General features: G+C 36.6%; 1 protein-coding gene across 2 annotated transcripts in view; it reads left to right on the plus strand.

The window, feature by feature from the left end:
• Positions 1 to 18,510, plus strand: part of SLC41A2 (solute carrier family 41 member 2) — a 59,492-nt gene that overhangs the window by 23,995 nt on the left and 16,987 nt on the right. Inside the window, exons 7-9 of one of the 2 annotated variants that reach the window (XM_076339348.1) lie at positions 6,793 to 6,940; positions 7,501 to 7,580; positions 16,080 to 16,148. In XM_076339348.1, the coding sequence (XP_076195463.1) occupies positions 6,793 to 6,940; positions 7,501 to 7,580; positions 16,080 to 16,096 (245 nt within the window). In that variant the 3' untranslated portion in view covers positions 16,097 to 16,148. Of the gene's footprint in view, positions 1 to 6,792; positions 6,941 to 7,500; positions 7,581 to 16,079; positions 16,149 to 18,510 lie in introns of those variants that run through there. The other variant, XM_076339339.1, reaches the window with a different exon arrangement.

The following is an 18,510-nucleotide window of genomic DNA, read 5'->3' on the forward strand; positions in this document are numbered from 1 at the left end:
TGCCAAATTTGGGTTAACACTGAGATTAGATTTGGGGCTAGGCTTATGATTAAAATTTATTCTAGTCAGGACTGTGTCTCATTTAAAATAATTAATGCTCGACTTCAGGCTTTAAATGTTAACTAGTAAGTATTTCAAATGAAGTTTCTTGGAAACTTATGCCCTATAGGTCAAACTCCATTTTGGTTTTTAAAATTTTGCTTTGTAAACTACATTGTAATGAATAGGCCAGCGATTTTTCATTTGTTTCCTAAACCTTTTCCCTACAAATATTAGTTTCTTATGTATTTGCATTGTAATGTTCTCTATATAATTGCCTAAGTTGAACCCATATGACTCAAAGACAGTAAATCGTTAATACTGAGTCTTACTGTTTTTAAACAGTTTCCTCTACTCCGTTCCATTTCTTTTAAATTGTGGCCACAGGCAAAACTTAGTTACATGTGCTGGCATTTTAATAGTAGCTGGATTTTAATAGTAGCTACATTTGTCACTTGTAAATAAACAACATATATTATTTTGTGAATATATCTAGTACTGCTTCCTATGCTTTATATAAATTACAGGTAATATGTTTCCTTTTTTTAAAGGAGTAACTAATTACTACTAATATTTCAGTTTCTCCTAAAACATGCCTTTTTTTTGCTTTTTTGCTTTTTTTTTAAATCTAAAAAAAACAAACAAAAGCACTCAACCCCAAAAAGAAGGGGTAAAGAAACTTGGACTTCTTTCTTCCTTTCACACATTTCCAGAAATTTACATCTCTAGTTACAGATGGCCTAATGTATCTCGGAGGAATAAAAAAAGAAGTGGGGCCAGTTTGAACTGATCCTTTGCTACTTTTACAGCTCTCTTGGCCACTCATATTTTAGTCAGACACTGCAGCTGGAAAGCAGATCCCACATGTGTACAGGGAAGGATTAGTGCACTCAAGTACGCTTCAAAGAGTTACTCCCAATTTTCTTTCTATATGGTCTTCTGGAAATACTTCTCTTTTGGTGATATATGTAATTATCTAGTTACCGCTAAAATGGCTGCTTCTGCTCTATATTTTTTTATAATGTCTTTGTATTTCTTTCTCTTAGGAAACAGAGAGTCTTTCTAAGGTAGGAACATACCACAAAGCCCTTGGAAATGTGTGGTTTCCAAGATGCATGTATTTGAACTATGAAATAGTAACAAGGAGTAAAAGTATGGAGTAGCTTCAGCTCAGGAGAAGTATACAAAGTTGTGAATGGCAAGGAAGAGGCATTTGGAAAATGATTAGGCAACGGATTAAAAAAAAGTTAAAGAAACTTTTTTCCACAGTACCTGATTGGGATGTGGAACTTACTGCCATGATGTATTAAGAGGACCAAAGTGATTTTAGAAAACTATTTGGATAAATTAATCAGAGAAGAATCCGTTGAGGAGTATTGAACAGACAGATACAGACAGAGACTTGAGTGATGAAATCCCTGAGGCAAACAGCAGCAGAAGCCGGCAGAGCACACTGGAAGAAGCATTACTCTAAACTTGTCATTTTCTTTTCTTTTTTCCACAAGCCTGAACTGTTGACCATAGTCAGACACAGGATACTGGACTAGATGAGACCTTTGGCCTCACCCAGCATGGATGTTCTTATGTTCTCTCTGTCGCTTCCTGCTTTCTCAATGCTAGAATAACAAGCACAATGGGAACGTTATAAAGAAACCCCCAGTTTATGGGCTAGTAATGAAGCAGGTGGGATTCACCTCTGAACTGTGTTCTGAATTAACTATTTTCCCTGTGATTTATTAGCCTAACTACTCACATGTACTGAAACAAAAGTGTAAGTTTCTGGTTTCTCTCTCCATGGGAAGAGTTGTTTTCAGATAACGAGACTGGAAGGGGGGAAATGAATTATGTACAAGCTTTATGCTTGTCTGTAACAGAGCTGTACACCTGTACTCAGCCTTTGGTTTGATACGATGCTTCATGGCATACCCAGAAGAGGTAGGGAAAAAGGATTGTAGCATTTTTACCTAGGCTAGGGCCAAATGAAACATCTTGTTTGGCCACCATCATATATATAATTTCTTAGAAGTTCATCTGAGTGTTTTAAAAATAATGGCAAAGCCCTCAAATATGGGGATTTAAATAGCAAAAGGTTAACAGTTCTTTCTGCCTTAACAGTTCCCTTAAAAGAAGTGGATCTGTGAATCATTGTTAAATAGCTGGGGGAAAGCACTAGAGGGCTCCCCAGGACCGTCACTGGGACCCGGCTCCGGTTCCTCGACCAGAAAGCAGGGAATGCTTTGGAATAGGAAGGCCCAGTATATTAAATGTGGAGGTCCGCGTTGCTTGTCATTTGTCAGTAATGATATGAAGACTTCGTTTAAAGCTTTCCTTTTTTCTCACAGAACATGGCTTAAACATGTGCATTTATCTCTCGTGCATGTTAGATCCGTGTTGAGAAGACAAATTGTGTGATTCACATTGTTATTTTCAGGTTCCTACCAGTTGCTTTGAAGTAGTTTATTTCCAATTGGCCTCTAATTCCTACTAGAGGTTGCATTGTTTTCAGTGGCACTGCACTGAACAGTATGTCACAGTAGATACCCTGCACAAGGAGTAAAACATTAAGCATCTGAGTTCTCTGAACGAGAAGATTAATTTGTGTCACTATTTACTAAAGGGATGAGGTCTTAAAGTAAATGAAGATCAGTAAAGGCTCAGTTGAGAACCTTGTCTCTTTCCTCTTCCCTCCTTCCTTTTTTAATTTAAGGTCACAGTTAGAAGTTCATTGAAGAGTTGAGTGGTTTTGGGAGTTGATCTTCCACTGTTGGATGGTACAAACTCTGTCGCAGAGCCAGGCTGAGTGAGATTCCTTATACTGTGTAAGCTACCTGCTATAAATCTATCAAAAATGGAGTGAAGTGAGCCCTAAAAGAGGAGTCATTTATTCCCTCTTCCCATTCTCCAGCTATTGTAGAATCCATTTTCTTCTTCTGTGAATTATGTATGAAGAGGAAGATGGCCCACCCTTCCTCAAAAGATGCATCTCAAGGTTGATGCCTTTTTAGATTCTTATAGTAAGCTGTTCTACAAGTAGTCTCCCCCATAGCTTAAAAAAAAAAAAAAAAAAAGAGTCCTGCGCTCTGTTCCCAAGAGTTAGACTGCAGCTGAGTAGTTTCACTAGTCCTGTAGGTAGCTGGAGTCTATCGTTGCTCACTCGTGACAGATTCTGTGATAAGTTTCTAAACTATTAATTACTTCTATAGTTCTGTTTTTAATTTAACTTAATAGACAGGCGGTAGAATTTGAAGTTCTGGTAGGGATGAAGTTCTGATGCTTCCTTGCCTTAATTTTTGCATCATCTTTGCCTTAAAACCTGAGTAGGGTGAATTTCACTTGTCTAGTCTAAAACTTCTAAACTGATTAATATGTATACCTGATTTCCAACTTGTTTAGCAGCATGGGGATGGTTGGTGGTCTATTTATTTGTTTATTTATTATTCCCTCTAGCACTTTTAGAACAAGGAATCCCAATAAAGTGCTAGTATATTATCATAGCAGAAGTTTTTTTAAAAAAAATAATACAAGCTCTGGCTGCATCCTGTCCTTGGAGATTCCCCACTCCTGAGAGCCACTGTTGGCTTTTGTCCCTTTCAAGAAGAAACTTGTGACAGTATTGTAACAATGGGGTAGCTTTTATAATCCAGTTTCTGTCCAACTCAATTTAAAGGACTTGGGTATAAAACCTATTTCATAAGTTTTATCTGTACTTTTCTCCACAGTGAAATTAAGACATTTGTACATCTTAAAATTTTGAACAATAAGGCCAAAAAAATTAACTCCTCTCACTGTTTTTGACTCAGAGGAACAAAGCTAAGCCATTGCTGAGTAGTCTTGAAAGTCCTATCTTAGTATGTAAAAAAAACCACTTGTTGCATTTTGTTTCATGTCATTGTCTTTTATATCACTATGCACTTTGGTCTTATTGCTATAAAACATGTATTCACCGTCTTGAAAGTTCAACTAACTTTTGCTTTGTTTGCTGTAAAAATGACAGTTTGTGTCATTTTATAGATGCATATTTCCTTCTTTTCTGTAGCTGCTGTTAACTAACTTAAAATATGTTGAATTCAACTAGTGAAAGGTTTGATAATCAGCCATGGGTTAGTCGTGTTTTCTAAGATTTGTAAAGCTGCCCTTGCTACTGGCTACTTGCTGACTTCTGAAATGGTCCTGTTGCACTGCAGATAGAAATTATATTTATTTTGGTTATAATTTGTGAATCATTATACACTAGCGAGACTGTCTTGTCATTTTTTTTCCTTTTTTTTTTAAACTTCTTACAAAACATTTCTGTGGCAGGATGACGTGTATGTATATTTTGTATTTTACATAATTATTATTTATTTAGAAATTACCTATTAAATAACTCTTGGTTAGTATTCATTGTTCATTTGCTGGACTGATTTCAGTTTTATCTATGTGCTCTTTCCTTTTTTCAGAAGAAAGGAATTATATGATATATTTTACTTTGCTTATTTTTAGTTTGTAATTCTTGGACTACATTCTTGGACTAGCTCTCCAAGCTTGGAGACTGGTGCAGATAGTTACATACTCTCCCTTTTTTTCATGAACGTGTTCTAACAAGTTAAGTTGTTAGTGGGATTAAAAAATAAATTATTATAAAAGGCATACTTTTTTGAACTTTTATTTCCTTTCCTGACTTGGTAGAAATCCTGTAATAAAGAGTACAGTGGGCTAATTGTCAATGTACAAGTGAAAGACTTTCAAAAATTAGTGAATAATTAGGATAATGCTCACCATTGCATCTGTATTTTGCTGTTCAGTGTTTTTTTGCAACAGAGGATCTTTGCTGAGCAGCAGACTTTACCTTTTAATAAAATTGGCAACCTCTCCAAAAATGTGGCAAAGACTTGGAAATTTGTGAAATTAATAGGATTTCATTATTTTGTGCCCTTTTATATTTTACTAAATATACTACATTAGAATTATTCTCTCATTCTGACCTTTAAATCAGTTATCGGGTGTCTGGTACACACTAATGCCTCACCTTGGTTCCATATGAGAGGAACAGAGAGAGATGGAGAAAGAATACACAGCAGGAATGCAGTATGATTTATGTCTTGGGGAAAAAAGAGAGGGGGAAAGGAGTGAAGTCTCAAAATTTTAAATAAATAGATGTAGAATGAATGATGCCTTTCCATGTGACCAATTTTAGTGCACACAGGGATCTTTCTTCATTGCAAGTGGAGGGAAGGATGCATTTACCTGGGCAGTAAGTAGTAGTCTACATGACAAAAAGTTCAAGAACTTTACATCAGCACATTGTTGTCTTTTTTATTAAGTTTGATAAGAAAAACTGTAAGTATCAAATAAAGGAATCGTGTATTGTGTGTACCCTTTTGAGTAAGAACTCTTTACATTAGGCCCACCTCTTAGTTCACAAAAAGAGGAGAAAGGAGGAAAAAAAGGCACCGCAAAGGAAGAAGGAGATAATATACTGTAGAATAGTTAGATAAGGAAAGGAAAAAAATTACTTCTCTTTTGGCCTTTGTCTCATTCTAATAGCTTTCTACTTTTAGCTTACCCAGTGAAAGGTATCTTACTATCTTTTCTGCTGGCTGTGCTGCAGAGGTTGTTACCAGTCAATGCAGAAGGGTAGTAACTACTAAAAACTCTACAGCAATTCTTCTAGGAGTAATTTCAGCTCCACCAAGATAACATCAAAGTAGTAATTGCTTGAATTTGCAATTGCTTTGTAATAAGCCATAATAGGTGGGCGAGAATACTTTTTTTATATACTAAATATTCTTCTTTTGTAAAGTGTTTGTGTGTTCTACATTAACTACTTCAACCTGTTAATTTAAAATATATTTTGCATTAAGACTTGTCCAAATTCTGAAAGTTTAGACAAAATGTATTTAACATTAAATACATTACCACATTTCTCATAAAACTAAATATATGCAAAAGTGAAATGTTTGCATATTTTTATATATATATTTGTCATTAGGATAAATTTTACATTATTTACCTCACTGTTGAATTAGGAAGTCTTGGAAGTAATAGCTTCTGTGTGGATGGGATTATAAAACCAAGTAATCTGAAAAAATAGTATGATTTCTGTGGAGGCAGCTGTTTGCCTTATAAGCTCAGCTTTATGATGGTACTCACTGGTGTTTGCAGTTGTGTTCCTATGAAATATGATGCAATTCTGATGGATAAGTGCAAGCAGCAGAATTGTGGCTGTGAATTTTCAGGCTCAGACTGGTTATAAAATAACTGAGCTACAGATATAAATGTCTCAATATTACACATTGTGCTTGCATCATTTTAGATATGCTATTTCTGGGAAGATTACCGTATTATCTGTGCTTTGGAAAGAAGGGGGTGCACATATGCTATGAATTTGTGTATAAACAAAACGCATTTTCAATATATTCAGTTTCTTTTTTTTTTTTAGTAGATATGTTACAAAATAATGTTTCATATTCCACACCCTTATTGCATTTTTTCATAAAGCATCACACAAAAATCTTCTTCAAAATCCCTTCTTTGTACAGATAGTGCTGTCCGTGAGAAGGTGGGAGACTGATCACAGATGGCAGATGTTAACCATATTGTTTAGTGCAGTAGTTGAAACTTTAGGTACAGTAGTGATAGAGACTATTAAAATTCCTCAATTGTATGATGTAGATTAGAATTTATTTTAGAGTTCTAAATTAAGAAAAATGTAGAGGAATGTACTTTTGAAAGTAAAACAGGGTGTTTTTTTTTTCTATATTATTATTTTAGAGACGTATTACTATGTATCTCCTTTGGTTGGTGCCTTTTTTTTGGCTCTGACTCCGATAGGGATTGTCATAGCTGCCAAACACCCAGCTACCAGAACTGTTCTCCATTCAGGATGGGAGCCTGTTATAACTGCCATGGTTATAAGCAGGTAAGTCTATTTGTCTTCCTTTGTCTTGATAGTCACCCCGTGTCTCTATATATCTTATTTAACACCTGATTGTGCTTAAAAGAAACATCTAAGGAGCCTCTAGATTGAGGAGTGTGAATAAACTTTAATCTTCCCAAAACGAGGAAGTTACAAAGTTAAGTCACAGATGGGAATGAGTGGGGGAGGCAGCAGTAGCCTGTGGCAACGACTGAGCACAAGTGTGCCGTACCAAATGAAGAAAATGGTGAGCTATTCATCTCCTGCAGTTTCCAATCAAGATTATACACTGATCTAAGAGATGTTTTAATCCAAGGAAAGTTATGAATCTTAAAAGTGGAGTGATTGGCTGAAATTCTATGAGCTTTGTTATACAAGAAGTTGAGTTTAATATATAAATAACTATAGCAATGTTAGTCTGTAGCTGAGAATGAGGTAATGGGAATGAATTGAGAAGAAAATTGTGGCTTGAAGATGTTCTAAGACAGATTGCTAAAAAAGTTTTTAAGTACTAACTAATGTACCTGCTTGCCTTATTCTAAATGTTGTACTTTGTTTTTCAGTATTGGTGGCCTTATTCTGGACACAACTGTATCTGATCCTAACTTGGTTGGAATTGTTGTTTATACCCCAGTAATTAATGGTAAGGCTCTGATAGGATTATGTGCTAGTATATATCAATTGATATACCTTGGTTTGAGAAAAGTCTATTACAGTAAATTTCTGTTATGCTAATTAGCATCTGCTATACTAATTTCAAGTTTTGATTTTGATGTCAACAGTTGTTTATTTGAACACCTAAGGAGTGCTTCCTGATCTTATTTACTACAACCATTAAAACATGATAGAGAATGTGAGAAGTAGGAACCTACAGCATTAAGAAACAGAAACTGTAAATATTGAAGTAGTATATTCAAATATTAAATGATCAAATACTATATTGAAACGGTTATGGCTGAGGAAAATGTAGATAAATTTTTATTTCAAAGGATTTTCTTATGAACATCCAAGGACAAATTGTCAAAATAGTAATTTACTATTTACATGTAATGTCTGTAGATATAAGAACTAACAGGGATGCTACGTGCAAGTAAATAGATTTCTCAAGAAAAATGTGTGTTGTTTCCCATGCTTGGTACGCACTTTCCAGGTGTGTAAGAATGTATTTGTGAAAATTTGGTTCTTAAGTTAAGTGTTCTATCATCTAAGGGTAACAACAAGGCAAATTTTATAAGAAGAGTTAATATCCTATTAGACTGATGCAGTTTGAAAATGCAAACTTTTGAGCTTTTTTTTTCCCCTACAGTATCACAGGGTTGATACATATTTAGTTTGCAATAATTATAATTACCAGATCTGTTCCCACTGTATTGCTGCCTAGCTGTTCTCTTCCCCTTTTGTATTTCTCCATTTTATTTCTTATATTATTCTGCGCTTTTATGTATTGTTGATTTTTAAAACATTTCTCCAATTATCAGGATGTTTATGACTTCTAATTTTTGGCTTACAAAGTGCTTTTGGCTTAACTTGGCCTTTGCAAATTCCATATGGGTATATCTAAGCTATCAATTAAATGAATTATGACCACTTGCTTTCCACTTTGATAATAAAATGTTAATATGGACACTGAGTTTTAGTTTTGAACCACATTGCCCTGATAGAATTAATTTTCCAGAGGTTGCTAATGGAAATGTAGCATGGGATAGCACCAAAACATTTTGCTATGCTTTATTACAGTTGAGAATTAGTATATCTATTGCTGCACCCTTTAGGCAAGCTGTTCAGTTAGAGGAGGAAATCGTATTGTTTTGACAGAAGCATGTTCTTGGCAAATTCACGTTAGCTCTTGTTTTACGGCTTTCATATCTTCTAGATGCTTATAAATTGTCTTTTTAATAATTTGTTCTAATACTTATGTAGGAATATAAATTTCACTGATATACAGATTCCCCAGATCATCCTTTTTAGCCATTTTTAAAGATATATTTTCTGTTTGCCCCATTACAGCCCTCTGGTATTCTCTAACCTCCAAGATAATCAGTTTGCAAAAATGATCACTGATAATTCATGGATTGTTCATCTAGCTCTCTAAGGACGCACTAAATTTAATTTACCCTCAGGTCCTACAGACTTAATACATATCAGTTTGTGATCAGACATCACCATTTTTATGAAGGCAGTAGACAAAAGGAACTGAGTCTTTCAATCTTCCGTAGAGCATGTTGCTTGTTCTTCTTTCCCATTGAGGTCCTATATTTCCTTTCTTCTTACTTTTAATATGAAGCATTTCTGTGTTGCCACTTCTGTTCCTTGCTAACTGTAAATTCATTTTTACACTTCAGCCTTTATGCTTCCTTGTCTGTGCCTTGCCTTTATATTCATTCGAAATTGCAACTACTTGCATCTACCTTTTGTGTGTTTCCATTTTGATTTCCAGATACCTAAAGTACAGGGCAGACACATTGATCTTCAACTTTTTTCTGCTTTACATCTGAAACTTTTCTTATTATAGTCCTTTTGGGTAACCCCCTAGATTTGCTTCCTAAGAGAAGAGGATTGTTTTTTCTTTTTAGGCAGGTGTACCCAAACCAGTACTCTTACCAGTGGTCCTGCTTTCCTAGATAACATCCTTTGATTACAAAAGCCAACAACTGTCTGGTGACTGTTTCTTACTGTTTCCTCGTAGGCTTCTATCTCTGCTCCAGTACAGTACCAGAATACTTCTGGATTTTCTCTATAAACTCACTTGTTCCTTTATAGACTCACTTATTCTAGACTTGCTACCTACAATGGATACAGGTCTCATGGATACATGCCTTTCTCAAGGCCTCTTGCTCCCACTAGATGTTGCAATGATGATGGTTTTTTACCCTGTAGCAGTTATGGACTGCTCTTGTAAGTGGAACTATGCATCCTGTTCAAGGTCATTTTCTTTCACAGAAATTGACTGTGAAACCTGGATTGCCTCCCGTGTTTACATTTTACCTTTTTAACATTTTTAGCTAATGATTGGACTTAAGTAAATAATTTTAATTGCGAAGAATGACAGCTTACTATAAACATGCCTCTAGAGAAAAGGGTAAATGTACCACTTTGTTTCTTATTTTCTTTCATAAGTTTATCAACAGAATTAAGGCAGCATGCATACATTCTTTTGAATGATCTTTAGAGAAAGAGAACTAGCCAAAAGCTATGCATAGCCCTGGATGATTAGCTGACAGGCCAAAAGATCCTTGAAGAATTAGGCAAGTCAAGAGAGGGCAAGCTGGGGCTATTAGAATCATAAAATCATTTAGATTGGAAAAGACCTTTAGGATCATTGAGTCCAACCATAAACCTAACACTACCAAGTCCACCACTAAACTATGTCCCTAAGCACCACATCTACACATCTTTTAAATACCTCCAGGGATGGTGACTCCACCACTTCCCTGGGCAGCCTGTTCCGATGCTTGACAACCCTTTAGGTGAAGAAATTTTTCCTAATATCCAATCTAAACCTCCCCTGGCGCAACTTGAGGCCATTTCCTCTCGTCCTATCGCTTGTTACTTGGGAGAAGAGACCAACACCCACCTCACTACAACCTCCTTTCAGGTAGTTGTAGAGAGTGATAAGGTCTCCCCTGAGCTTCCTTTTCTCCAGGCTAAACAAGCCCAGTTCCCTCAGCCGCTCCTCATAAGACTTGTGCTCTAGACCCTTCACCAGCTTCGTTGCTCTTCTTTGGACACACTATTGGAGCAGGCAGGGAGAGAAAGAGTCCTTCTAGAAGGCAGGGACAGCAAGAGGCATGCTTGTAGCTGTGGGAGTCCCACAGTGGTCCTGCAGTGATTATTGTACCACCTCCATTCAAAATGTTGCTTTTTCATAAGAAGTTTTGTATTTCCAGACTGTTCTTAGCCTTTGTCATCTGCCCCCTGGACTACTACACAATGCCTGAGAATGATATTTTCCAAGCCACACCAGGTGCCTTACTCCATTGTTCATCTGGATTTTTCATGCTTAGCTCCTTCTTTTCTTGTTATGCATAAAGCAGTCCTTTCCCAGCTCTCAAATTTTAAACTTTTTCAGTGACTAGTAATGGACCATCAGCAAGTTGTTTATAGCCCTGTGTCCATATTTTCAGGACCTTCGCTATTATCCCAGACTTAAACTCCACATTGTAAGAAGAGAAACTTCATACCAAGTTCTATTTTGGAGCTGACAACAAGCCTAATAGGCCAAGGCTAGAGTCTTGCAACACTAGCAAGTTAAAGTTAGCCTAAGGCCCATGGCCTGTTACTCGTGATAGCCATACTGCTTTTGCAGTGCCAGTGGGTGACAACAGAAGCACTAAGGAATTCTGGTTTTCCCTCATCCACAAAAGAGCAGAGGGGAGTAATGTGTAAGTGTTGTATGTATGTGTGCTAACCCCCTCAACCCTCAAAAGATAGAGGCATTTCTCTTGGAAAATGTAGAGAAAATATTTTCTGCGTAGAGGATGCAGAGTGGGCCTGTTTTATGGTACACCTCGTGGAAAGGAAATTGTAGGTAAGTGATTTTTTTTGTTGCTGTTAGATTAGCCTCTCCTGGGTTTCATAATTCTACTGGCACCTTTGGATATTGCTGGTCAGTATAGTGTAGTAAACTGGAGTTTAGGAAATCTTTCAGTTAAAAAAGCACATCTATGGACACTCATTTACTAACATAAAAGGTGTGCTAGAGCACTTAACAGATGGCTTTTTAGATATTACTGTTGCAGAAAGCTTTCTCTATGAGTGCTTTCCTGGCCTTGGAATTCTCATTGTAAGCCTAAGTAGCGAAAGGAGCTGAGGGTTTTCCCCTCAAAATGCTTTTCAGGTGTCTTTTCCTTTCTCTTACTTTAAAGTTTGTTGCTCCTATGACACAGGAAACCTGAAAGAAACCAGGGAAACCTGAAAGAAATATTGTAACCTATTGGGATTGTGTCCAGCCAAAATTTGAGGAGTGTAAATTTGTCCAGGATCTCAAGCTGTCACTGTTTTTTTCAGTGCCAGTTGCCATATCTCGAAATCCTGAACAGTATGCACTGCAAAGTTGTAAGGTGTTAGGCTTCCTGTGTGCACCATTAAGTAGCTTTCAACCTGGTCCTGTCTAGATGGTTTGCATCTTCTTAGATGTGAGTTACTTTCATCACATATGTTATAGTGTGGAGCCATAAATCTTTTGGGTTAAGAAATACTGGTCTGGAACTTGAGCAAACTCAAAGGTTCCCACCCCTATTAACAATAACTGCAAATATTTGCCAAGAATATTAAAATAGTTCTTAAGCAGTCAGGCATTTATAGTCAACTTTACTGCTGGTGGCCAGAACTATTTCACAACCGCTTTTCCATTTTTCCCGTTAAACACATTTCCTGAGATGAATAATTATTTTTAATTCTATGGTTGGTTCAGTTAAATTGTAACTTTGCTTTTTAAAAATAAATAAATTGTTTTGTGGTTTCAGCCATTGTGGCACTCACAAACTTCTTGAGATTCAGATGTCTGTGTCTGATGTACTGAAGTTCTGAATAAAATAACTAAGCCCAAGCATGGCTGTGCTTCAGCCTAGATACTCAAGTTGATCTTTATGTTTTCTAATGGATGAGATGGTTAAAGTTTGCAGATCCTCTTACAGCATCACAGCGTGTTGAATTTGGCTCAGAAATTGCAATTAGCAAGTAACCCAGTTCCTTTTGTGCAGAAAAAAGATAATGCCTTAAACAATTATATGCTTCTGAATACGCAGCTGAAATGAACTAAGGTGCAGTTACCAGATAGAGCCACTTTCCTCTCCATTTTCGTTGTATGCTTAAACAAAACATTGTGAGATATCTTCTAAGTATTTGCATTTCAGAAGTTACTGCATAATAACAAACATGTTGGTAGACCTTACCCCATTTTTATGCATTTTGTAGAATGGAGGTTCTGCAAATTAATTCTGAAAACATCTGAAAATCAGAAATGCTTTGCAGGCTTTATGTAGAAAAATTTGCCTTTACAGATGGTTTGAAGCAATACTTTTTAAGGGTAACGTAAACTGTTGTGGTATTTGTTACTCTTTGGCTGTACATATTGTAAGATTATTTGATATCTGGAGGGAATAAATGTAGATCAAGGAATATGAGAAACCCACATGAGAAAATCTAACACAAAACTTATTGAATGTCTGTTGTCTGGGAGATGAAAGTTAAGCTTACATAGTATATTCCCCAAACCATACTTTTTTTATCTATTAGTAGGATAAATTGAATGACAAACTTTCAGGTTTTTCAGAGAGCTTTCGCTGTAAATTGTGTGCTTTGGAGAATATGGAAAGAAAATACCCAGAAACCATTCCTCCTCAAAAAAGAAAATGCATTTTTTAATAACTTTGTATATTTTAATCTCTTATAGCATAGTTGTACTCTCAGCTTTCACACAACAGAGAATTGCTTTGATTAGAAGATAACCATTGTCTCAGACAGTTGAGCATCTGAAATTTGCCTCTGTAAATTACAAGGGAAAGCATTAGTGTACCTGTATGGTAGTAGAGCAATTTGGCCGGGTAGCAAATTAATTTTTCTGCATCCTGAATTGGAAAGAATGTGATAGTCTCAGAAGGCACCTATACTGTACGAGAACTTTATAATTCAGTCTTTATTTTCACATGAAAAAGGAGGAGGGTTTTGATTCTGGATATTTAATTCCGATGCATTATTGGGTGATAGTTTTACTACTTTTTAGTTGCTAGCCTGTACATGTAAATCTACATATTCTATGCTATTAGAGACGTGTGTTCTTTCTTTTATGTCTTACTTGTAAATTTTTTACAAGATTTCAGTAATTACTAGTTTTCATGTCAAAATTATATCCAGAATATTTTAATTTTTTGACAATCACGGAACAACTTTTAATTAGGCATAAGAAAGAAATTATTTATAAGCCAAATGAAACATAAACTACTCCATTTTAAAATGTAATAGTTTGCATACATAATGTTGTCTCAAAGACTTCTCTTAAAAAACATTCCTAGAGGAAAAGCTAATAATTTCCAACAGTTTCCCCCAAACATTTTTAAGTATTAAAAGAAATGCTACAAAGTGCAAAGGAGGATAGAAGAAATATGGATGAAAAAAACAACATAAAAAAATACCTAGTTAAGGTAGGCTTCTATTCTAAGTATTTCACTTGCATAAAACGTGATTTTTTGAAGTTAGTGATAGAGAGGTCAGGGCAAAAATTGATATTGAATTTTCTGAAAGATAATCCAGTTATTCAAAAATTCAGAGGTTTTGGTCACTATTGTAACTGAGATTCTTTTCCTTCCTTTTCATTTCATTTTTGTAATACAAATGACATCAAAGAACAAGTTGTTGTTGAACTCCAGAAAGACTAATTGGCACAATTGACTATTTTGAACTACGGATTGTACACAGGAGTGCACAAAAGTGAGAATGTTCTTGCCTTCCTTCTCTTGATAGATTTACAAGAAAAATCAGTTTGGGAATTGTGTTGGTCTAATTCTTCCTTTATGTGGGTATTAACTGATTTTTGTTCCATTGCACAAGCTATATTGTAGATGCTTGGGAACGACATGGTATTCTGTTGCTGGTTAATCTCTCTCCATAGAAATGGATTGCTAAAAATCTTTAATCTCAGTGAATTGATATGCATATGGTTTGTCATTCCTACACTATTATTTGTGTGCCCCATCATGCAACTGTTCTTTATAGTCTCGTGAACAGTTTTGGCACTGGTCATTAAAGCTCAGTATGTAGGCTTTACCTTATGGTCTCAGTGCTTTCGTCGGAGGTAGTTTTCTGCAGGAACCTTTCTTAATTTATATATATTTAAGAGAAAGAAAAAAGGAAGAATGAGATGGGGACCTACAGGAGAGGAAGTGACTTTATAAATAAGGCAGTTGAATACTGCTTGGAAAATTGCTTTTACCTATCATACAGTTCTCCCCTGGTGCTAAACAAGTACCTTAAACCGGATTTTTTATTAATTAGTAATAACTTAATTCTTCTCTTTTTCTGGAATCCCTGATTAGAGATTCTGCATCTGACCCACAGAAATACTAAACATTTATTGGTACAAATGAAATAATTGAGAAGTCTGCTTTAAATACTAAAACATTTTGGAAAAAAAGAGACAAAATATTTTACATTGGATATCCAAAACTGAAAAATGCTCTTTGCAGAGAGTACAAAAATATCACTTCAAAGGTGTGTTTTAAAAATAAATGCATTAATGTTTGTAAAGCACTCAGATTTATAGTGACAAGCACCACTGAAAAGCAGAAAGAAACTTAGTAAGTCTCTATTCAGTCCAAGCTTTGAATAGTGCATATTAAATAAGACTGTTGGGTATTCATTATATGCTAAGGATAAAGAAAATTATCAAAGTGATGTTTAGTTAAGGAATACTTTATGGCATTGAATTAGAGGTCTGAGAGGAAGAATAGTAGTGATGCAGTCTTATTTGACTGCATCATAATTTATAACAATTCTACCTATGGACCATTTATAGATAGGTTAGAGGGCTGCATCTACTATGAACTTTGGCTTTGGAACATCTTGATTCTGGGTGCCTGGCCTTCTGCAGATAAACTAAAACCCTGAGCAAGGGGCTCCCAACGGTGTCTGAAAGACAGTGAGCTACCTTGGAAAATCACGGGAAGACAAGTACCTTGCCCGCTCAAGATTCAAAATTTAGAGTCCTTTTCTAAGGTTAGGTGGATAGATCTGTTCTTCAAAAGCAGTAAGTAAGTAGTGCTTGCTCTGCTCATTTGAAACATAGCTGAAATAGAGTTGGGAGGAAGAGGTGGCTTTATTTACTTTTTTATAAAATCACAGAATCATTTAGGTTGGAAGAGACCTTTTGAGATCTAGTCCAACCCCCTGCTTGAGCAGGGTCCACTAGAGCAGGTTGTCCAGTACTGTGTCCAGTAGGGTTTTGAATATCTCCACAGATGGAGACTCCACAATCTCTCTGGGCAATCTGTTCCAGTGTTTGACCCCCCCCTCACCGTAAAAAAAGTGGGGGTTTTTGTATTCAGATGGAATATCTTGTGTTTCAATTTTTTCTCATTGCGTCTTGTCCTGTCAGTGGGTACTACTAAGAAGAGCCTGTCTCCCTTGTCTTCATCCCTCCCCTCAGGTATTTATATACATTGATAAGATCTCCCTGAGCCTTTTCTTCTCCAGGCTGAACAGTTACAGCACTCAGCCGCTCCTCATATAAACGATGCTACAGTCCCTGTGGCCCTGTGTTGGACTCGCTCCAGTAGGTCCATTTCTTCTACTGGGGAGCTCAGAAATGGACATGGTACTCCAGATGTGGCCTCACCAGTGCAGAGTACAGAGGAAGCATAACCTGTCTTGGCCTGCTGGTGATGCTTTTCCTAATGTAGCCCAGGATGCTGTTGGCCTTCTTTGCCACGAAGGTGGATTGCAGGGTCATGGTCAACTGCTTGTCCTCCAGGACCCCCAGGTCCTTCTCTGCAGAACTGCGTTCCAGATGGTCAACTCCCAGCCTGTACTGGTGCATGGGGTTATTCCTACCCAGATGCAGGACTTTTGAGTTTCCTCTTGTTGAACTTCATGAGATTCCTCTCGACCCAATTCTCCAGCTTATCCAGTACCCTCTGAATTGCAGTACAACCCTCTGGTTTATCAGCCACTCCTCCCAGTTTTCTCTGGAAAATGTTACCCTGATTATCAAAACATGCAGTATAAGACCTGAGGAAAAAAACAGCCCAGTGTGTTACCCAGAGCATTGGATGGTCTCAGACTAGTCTGCATCAGCAACACCCATCCAGCTTCCCTTAACTTCCGGTTTTTTACCTGTAAGGAGGGTTATGAGACACAGATTTGCTTTGAAATATTCTTTAAGATGCATTGATGTAAAGTACTTTTAATGTGGTTTTCCGAACAGCATGATTACTTCTATTATTAGAAAAAAGTCCTTTTTCCACATAATGATTAATAGAATCACACCCATAGGCCTATTCGCAAATACATGACATGGTTTTGGCTCTACTTTGAATATGGTTTTCTGTGCTTGTTAGACAAAAAAGAACTGTGATAACAATTTTCAGAAGTATTTATTCTTGCTTAGCCCTTAACTGGCTCAATAAAATGATGAGGTTTTCAATTTTCTTTTAATGTTGCAAGTCAGCATGACATCCTTCACACTTTAGCAGACAATACCTCTTCTGCTTATGGACGAAGTAGCACTCTCATATTGAAGTTAAACACATCTGCTGTTCTGAGAGGAATGCAGTAACAGTTGCAGGATTTTACTTTTGAAAGAAATTATTTTCCTCTGTGTTGTAGTTCTCATGAGAATGAAAAGAAGCTAACAAAGTTAGTCTATATTATAAAGTATTTGCTATGATGACTGCAATACTGTTTTCCAGGAAGAAAAATTTCTGACTTAAATGTTCATGGAAACAGTCCTCATATATGTCTACAGAGATTTTCATAATATGAGTAGCTACTGAGCACACGACCATTTTATGCATTCAGAAGATGCTGAGAAGCTGTCAATTTTGTGTATTGACATCTTGTCAGCCTATGCAGTTTCATCTGTTCTCTGCTTCTTGCAGGGATCTGATTAATCTGATACTGCTGAGATACCTTCACATGCCCAGTAACTGCTGTTACAAAACAAACTGAATATCTCTGTACATATTGAAGTGATTCATTCAATGCGAGCACAGCTTTATATAAGTCATTGTATGACCAGAAGAATAATAAAACCTGATTCCATGCTGATTTGTATCCTGAGTTTTTAGAGCACCAGATAGCCCTTTCAACCCCCAGTGTTCCCTATGGCCTCGTGTCCCTGCAACACCCGCTGCTCACAACATTCTCTCCATTCTCCCTCTGCTTTCCACAACATCATCATTCCTCTTCTGTGTCACTGAACTACTGGCTGAGCAAGAGGCATCATGCCTAGCTCCAAGCTTGGTGCTGACTGGCCAGCTGGCATGCTTATGCTGTTAATTATACAGCCATATTACTGCTTTTGTCTCACTGAGGGCATGGATTTAAATCTTTCTCTTTATTTACCTGGCCACTGTTTCCTTTTTGTTAGCTTGTTTAACCATACTTGGAGATCGTTAGTATCTCTAGGAATCCTTGTGTCAGACATGGTTGAAATTGGCCCAAAGGTTCACAAATAGTTAGAAGGAAGAATTGGCAGATGGGTGGACAGAACTAAAAGACAGCATGACTGCTGCTGTCCATCACCATACATTGTTGGCTGGTTGAGACTGGGCAGGATATATGGGTTCTAGAAGCTTTTTACACCTGCCTGTCTTCTGTGAGTTTAAAAATATCCAAATACCACTCAGATTATTGAGACTCAGACCAAATGAAATTTAAAATAATGTTTTTTAACATATGAATATTGCATTTCCAGTTAGCTAAAATAGATTGTATATGTTCAGCTTAGCTGTAGCTAAAATAGAAAAGAGAATGTTACACCTCTTGAAATCACTGGCTGTTTTTGTTAGCATGTCAGTTTCCTTTGCAGAGCAGATATCACCTCCTTTTTACCAGCGTCCCATGGCTGGCCAGTTTGT

This window comes from Aptenodytes patagonicus, chromosome 1 (genome assembly GCF_965638725.1).
Source record: "Aptenodytes patagonicus chromosome 1, bAptPat1.pri.cur, whole genome shotgun sequence".
Lineage (NCBI taxonomy): Eukaryota > Metazoa > Chordata > Aves > Sphenisciformes > Spheniscidae > Aptenodytes > Aptenodytes patagonicus.